This window comes from Cynara cardunculus (assembly GCF_001531365.2).
Source record: "Cynara cardunculus var. scolymus isolate 2C chromosome LG 4, CcrdV1, whole genome shotgun sequence".
Classification (NCBI taxonomy): Eukaryota; Viridiplantae; Streptophyta; class Magnoliopsida; order Asterales; family Asteraceae; genus Cynara; species Cynara cardunculus.
Genome location: NC_037531.1, coordinates 18,898,521 through 18,904,741, shown reverse-complemented (window position 1 = coordinate 18,904,741; position 6,221 = coordinate 18,898,521). Strand labels below are relative to the sequence as shown.

The 6,221-nt window shown below is 38.8% G+C and overlaps 1 protein-coding gene across 1 annotated transcript; it reads right to left on the bottom strand.

Moving 5' to 3' along the window:
* Nucleotides 1–2,685: 2,685 nt before the first annotated feature.
* Nucleotides 2,686–5,921, bottom strand: LOC112510988. Its single transcript, XM_025116341.1, has one exon. The coding sequence runs from the start codon at nt 5,919–5,921 to the stop codon at nt 2,781–2,783; it is 3,141 nt and encodes a 1,046-aa protein (XP_024972109.1). The 3' UTR covers nt 2,686–2,780.
* Nucleotides 5,922–6,221: the final 300 nt, after the last annotated feature.

Sequence of the window (6,221 nt, the reverse complement as noted above, 5' to 3'; positions counted from 1 at the left end):
GTCAACAATGTACTTCTCATATCTTATAATAATACATGAATACAGCCAAGTTTACGTTACTACACTTTGAATATTCCAATTTATATATTTTATTATGTTGAATAATAAAAATCAAAGTGAAAATTATCCATATTATATTATAAAACATTTGATATAAACTCTTAAAAACCATCTTTTTATGTATAAAAAACTGTTTATTGATGCATATTACTTAAAATTTAAGATTATAAGTAAAATGTGCATAGGAACAATTTATTAAAACTCTAAATTTGAATTTGTATGACCAACTGTTTATAATATTTTTAAATTTATATTTCATTCAAAAATAAAAACATTATCAATTTTTCAAAACTACATAAAACTGTATTATAACATCGACAAAGACAAATAACAAAACAAAATATTAAAATCAAGATATATCTCGCTGCATTGCGCGAATACCCTTCCAATATTATATAATACCAAACATTTTTTTATTTATTTTAGTTGTCGTTGATTATCATTTAACACCTCTAACCAAACACACCCTAAGATTCGGTCGGTTTGCATGATTGGATTGGATTGGATTTTAGGGTTTTATGAATTGAATTCGATATGGAGGAATGCTCGTACGACATATGTGCGTGTAGTGTGGAGGGGAATGGTAGATGAACACCAACCGGCTTGTGTAACCAATCACTTATCGAAATAATGCTTAACTTAGATTGCAACAAACCTGACCATATTTAGATATACATAAAAAAGTCAAGGTCGGACTCGACACGGAAAAGCCGAATCCCTCGTTCAAGCCCGAGCTTAAATTCCCATCAAACCAACTTTTTCTTTCAAGGCCAAGTAAAAGTTCGTCTAGAAAAAACCCTGAAAAAGTATAGTTAATATTCGATAAGATTGAAAAATAGACCTAAAAAGACTCGGTAGGGGCCTATTTCAACGGCAATGCCCGACTATGGCCTCAAATAGTCCGGGTCTTTTTTGATTGTCGTAAAACAAAAGCCCAGGTCTTATACATCTATAAGACATATAATTTTCGTAAAAAAACATAAAATAATATGGTTTTAAATACTATTTTCAATTAATATTTAATAGTTATAAAAAAATGATTTAATCTAACAAGCAAAATTGTATACACTAAAGCAGTCTTCTAGATTCGTAGACTCTCTTTTCAAATCATATGAATTTTCTTCAATAAAAAAGTGTGTGCGTGTATACATATACATATATATACACACACATATGTATATATAAATGTACATATGTATATATATAGACTTGAGATTACGTGAGACCAGACTGTTTTCGTGAGACCCGTGAAACCACTTAAGATCACGTGAAACCAGACTGTTTACCTTCACAGTGTTTTGCTGTGAAGGTTCGGATTTTTTTTTACCTTCACAATATTTTACTCTGAAGTTTTTAGTGTAAAAAAATAGTCTCACGGGTCTCATAAAAACAATTTGGTCTCACATGAACTCAACCCTATATATATATATATATATATATATATATATATATATATATATAAAATTGCTTTTTATGACTTTTAATCCTATAAAATCAAAACTAGTTAAATTATGATATTTTAAAAGGCAAATTGCATGAAAAAGTAATGTACTTTAACTTGATTGGTAACGTACTTTCAAAACTTTCATTTTGGTAGCTATTACCTAAGATGTAAAGTTTTAAACATTTAAGTAGTCGGATAATCGGTAGAAACATTAACCAGTTACCATGCTTATGTGGCGAGTGATGTGGTATCAACTCAGTATTATTTGCTGAAACATTAACTGGATACCATATCACCCGCCACATCAACATGATAACCGTTTAATGTTTCAATAGGTTACTGAGGTACTTAAATGTTTAAACTTTACATCTTAGGTAATAGGTACCAGAATGAAAGTTTTGAAAGTACGTTACTCGAAATAGGAATCAAGTTAAAATACGTTATTTTTTCATGCAATCTGCCCTATTTAAACTAATTAATTTTGACATCTTCGTTTTTGATCTTTCCATATCTTTGATTTAATTAACGGTCTTTCATGGGTTTTTCCGGGCTCTTATCGGGCCCTTTTCAGCTTTGACTACGCCTTGACATGAACATTTTTTGGTTAACCAATGATTCGTTTACGAGCTTTATTCATGTTTGTTTTAAAACAGTTAAAAACCGGTATCAGGTTTAAAGTTTAGGTGCAAAACGGCTTTTCGCCTATAACTAGTCCTTGGGCCACGACTTTTTTAACTGGTCCATTTTTGGACATGTCCTTGGTCGTTACCGGTCCAAAAACGAGTTAGCCGGTACTTGGTGCATCTTTAATCCCAACCTATATCAAGAAAAACGGTTCAAGTATAACCCGGTTTCTTATTCTAATATTCGCCTTCCAACGAATGCAATGGGCGCATGTTGTCCCAAAGGTGTCGAGTACTTACAGAGACACCGACTAGATACCATGTGAAGAACACATGGAACCTGGTCAGATTACTTTTCAAGTCTTTGAACGAGCCACGTCGAACTTTAGTACTATGAAGCTCGGCTCATTAAGTTAAACAATTCTATTTAGTGTTTGAGATTGACTCGAACTCGAAAATTATTAGGCCCGAGCTCAAGATAGACGATCGCAACTTGAGTAGCCCGTTAAATACTCGACTCGTTTACACCCCTAGGCACAACCAGGAAAGCTTTAAAAATATATATGCAAAAATGAAGTCACGTTATACAAAGTTGAAGTGTGTCGACATTTACGATATGGAACGACCCCAAAAAGCATCAAAACGGCACCTATTCATTCTACCTCAACCTCCACCTCCTTCCTCCTTACAGCGCCTCCATTGACGCTGGAAGTCAGCTCCGCCTCCGCCGCCACCGGCGGCAACCGTTCATACGCCACGGACCGCCTCGGTAAAATCGAGAACTTTCGGAAACTGAGAATCCCACCAAGCTTCTCGTAACTCCATTTTTGTTGAGCATATAACACAATCGCAAGAAGAATCGCTGTTGTAGGAATTGCAATGTCGCCGAGCTTGGAGTAGAAGTCAAGATTCGGGTTTACGAACTCGTATTCCTCGGAGAAATAAGGGTTCGGGATCGGGGTTCGTACGTAATCGTAAATGTGCGGGAGGAGTCGGATTATGGTTATCCCGACGAAATACGATTTCCGTAAGGGTTTGCAATTGATCTGCCATATCAAGTTACCGATAACTTGTGGAAGCAAAAAGAAATCTTGAATTAGACCTACATATTCCTCGAGTTCGACCAACCATGATTGTAGCTTGTGGATGATAAGCACGCATATGAAACCGAGCACGTGGATGAGCCCGGTAACGAGGAGAACCCGGCGGTCGGATGGCACACGGTGCGATTCAAGCGGGGACCGGCTGAGTAATCGGATTCGGGATCTCCAAACTTTTTGGAAGAGCCTCAGAGTTAGCGAGAATGAAACCAGTACAAGAATCTTGACGGTGTAATCTATAACTCGAATCATTTGACTCCTCTCGAGAACCGAAGAGTTATCATATGATTCCGACTTTTTGAAGAGCGCTTCAGCTTCGGTAACGAGTGGAATCCCGTACCCGAGTGCTTGAACGGCTAGCATCATGAGCGATATGTAAGGAACCGAGTCCAAATTCTCTTTGATGTAAAACAATTGGCTCAAAATGCAACCGATTGCGATTGAAAGCGTAAGAGCCTGTAAGATTCCCTCAACACCTCTCCGAGAAAGAACATCTTCCCGTTGAGCCCGATACATGATCTGAACAGTTTGGAGTTTGATCGGTTTGAAAAACAAAGGATCAAACGCGTTCCTTTGACTCGATACCGAGATCCGAGCTGTTGGATTAACGAGCCAACGGGTTTTGGTCGGTGGATATGATACCACAACTTCGATCAAACAGTCCAACCCGTCTTCAAGATCCGCACTTCCGTATAAAATACTCCACGAGGCTCGTACGTCCCGGCAACCGACCATATACATTTTCCCGACAAGCGGATAATACAACCCTTCTACGAAAAGATTCGAAAAGTTACCGAATTGCGGTCCGGTGAGACTAATTTGAGCCGATACGTTCAATAGAAGCTGCCTCTCAGTGTACGTTTTGCTCGAGTGATACGGAGTGTCTTCTTCTACGCTCGAATCGTTTTGGAGCGACCAGTAATGGCCGAACAACGGGCCGAGCGATAAAATCTCGATTTGGACATCAGTTCTTGCCGGAAAATGGCCAGAATCCAGCACTGCAGGGTGGTGAAGTGTGAGATCCTCGGCTAGTAGAGACAGACTGACAAGAAACGAATCGGCATCTTCGACTTTCGGGAAAGTCAAGATCGATTTCTTGATCACGGTTCCGAAGCTGAACGGCTCGTTCTTTTCGAGAACAGCACCCGCCAATGCAATCTTGGAGTATTCATAATACGGACGAGACTCGGTGTACTGATCGTAAAGCTCCGAAGGGCGCACAAGTTTCTCGAACGATAACGGAAAGAACGATCCGTTACCCTCTTTAACGCTCGAAATTGTCCCGAGAATGATGCTTCGTTGCTTGATCGAAAACGTGAGGGGAACGTATAAACAGATACGCGAATCACAACCGTTGATTTCTTGATCTTGATCTTGGTTTTGATCGAAAACTCCACGACAACCAACCATACAAAGCTGCCCGCTCGAAGACTCCCACATCCCTTCAGCTGAAAGAGTCATGTTATTCAATCCCGTTCTTTGTGCTGCATTATAACGATCCTCTAACGGTGAAACGACTCTGATAAGCGCTGCAACCTTCGTAATTCCGCGGTTTTTAGCCGTTTCTTCACATCGAAGATCTTGAAAACTCAATTCTACGCCTTTAAAGCTTCCATTGGTCGCTTTTATACGATCATCCGACTTAAAAGGACCCAATTTGCTGCAAAATTCATCGGTTACATTGCACCTCCAATTTGGCACAACGGTCAACGGATCTTGACCCGTAAACCGTTCAAGAATTAGACAAAAATCCGTCCCTTTATACATCCCAACACCCGTATCGGCGAAACCGTCTTTATAAGGGTATGGATCGCAAGCTTTAGATACGAGTTTTTGCGAACTAAACTCGTAGTTTGCCGATGAACTTAAAGAAGCGGAAATGTGTACTTCATCAAAGAACTTTTGGCTCGATTTCGGGTTCAAACTCTTCAAGCTGCCATAAATCCCTCTTTTGATCAATGTAAACGTTTTCGGATAACGAACGACCAGTAAAATCCGATCATCTTCAATCAATGGCGGCTGGTTCATGTATCCCGGTTCTTTAACCCAATCCCACGGGTTATTAGAATCGGTATAACGAAAAGGCAGCATAGTATTTCCTAATAAACACATTACGGTTTCCCCATTATTCTCTTCGGTTTCAGCTACAATTCCTTGGAACGAAATCGTTAACTGGGAATTCCCGGGGTAGATGTTAAACTCGGGATTTCGATCGTAAGGTTTCGACCCAAATAAACCCCCAATCGTGATTCCCACCTGCAAAACTCCATTGATGCTAACCGAATTCTTCGATCGATGAGCTCGATCGACATCAGTAACCCAAAAAGAGATCAAATTCAATGGAGATCTTTGATCCAATGAACCATTTACGCCATTAAATTTGTTATCAAATGGCATCAATGGCGACTTACCCAATTCTTCCCACCAATCGCCATTAACGAACGATAATTTTTCTTTAAGTCTAAACAATCGTTTTCCATAGGGTTTGTGGTTGGATTCACGATCAGGAGGCAAGATTGAAGAACATTCTTTCTTAACCTCATCGATTCTATCGTATTTGATGATCATGGCGGGTTCATTTCTAGATCTGAAATCCCCAACCCTATTTCCATTAAAATCGATCGATGAACCGAATGCATTCACTAACCTAATGCATAGAATCGCGAAAATCCTAAATATAAGAACACTCTTCATAGAAGTCGAAATTAAGTGAATGAAATCTTTTTTTTCTTGATAAACGTCTGTTGATTCTTGATCAAAAACAGAATACAAGATTTGGGGAAAACATAGATCGCAAAATCGAGCAGAAACGAAGTTATAAAATTGGGGGAAATGAGTAGAGCTCAGTGGGTATGGTGTGAATTGATTCAAAGCTAACCTGGAATCACTTTTGCGATTAATGATTCTAGTTTTGCGAAGTCTCGATTTGAAGCTTGAACTTGAAGCTTTTGTTGGATCTTTGAGTTCGATTTTTGCTAAATTTCTGCTTCTGGT

Coding starts and splice junctions, on each gene's coding strand:
- LOC112510988 (XM_025116341.1), bottom strand. CDS start 5,921: ATGAAGAGTGTTCTTATATTTAGGATTTTCGCGATTCTATGCATTAGG.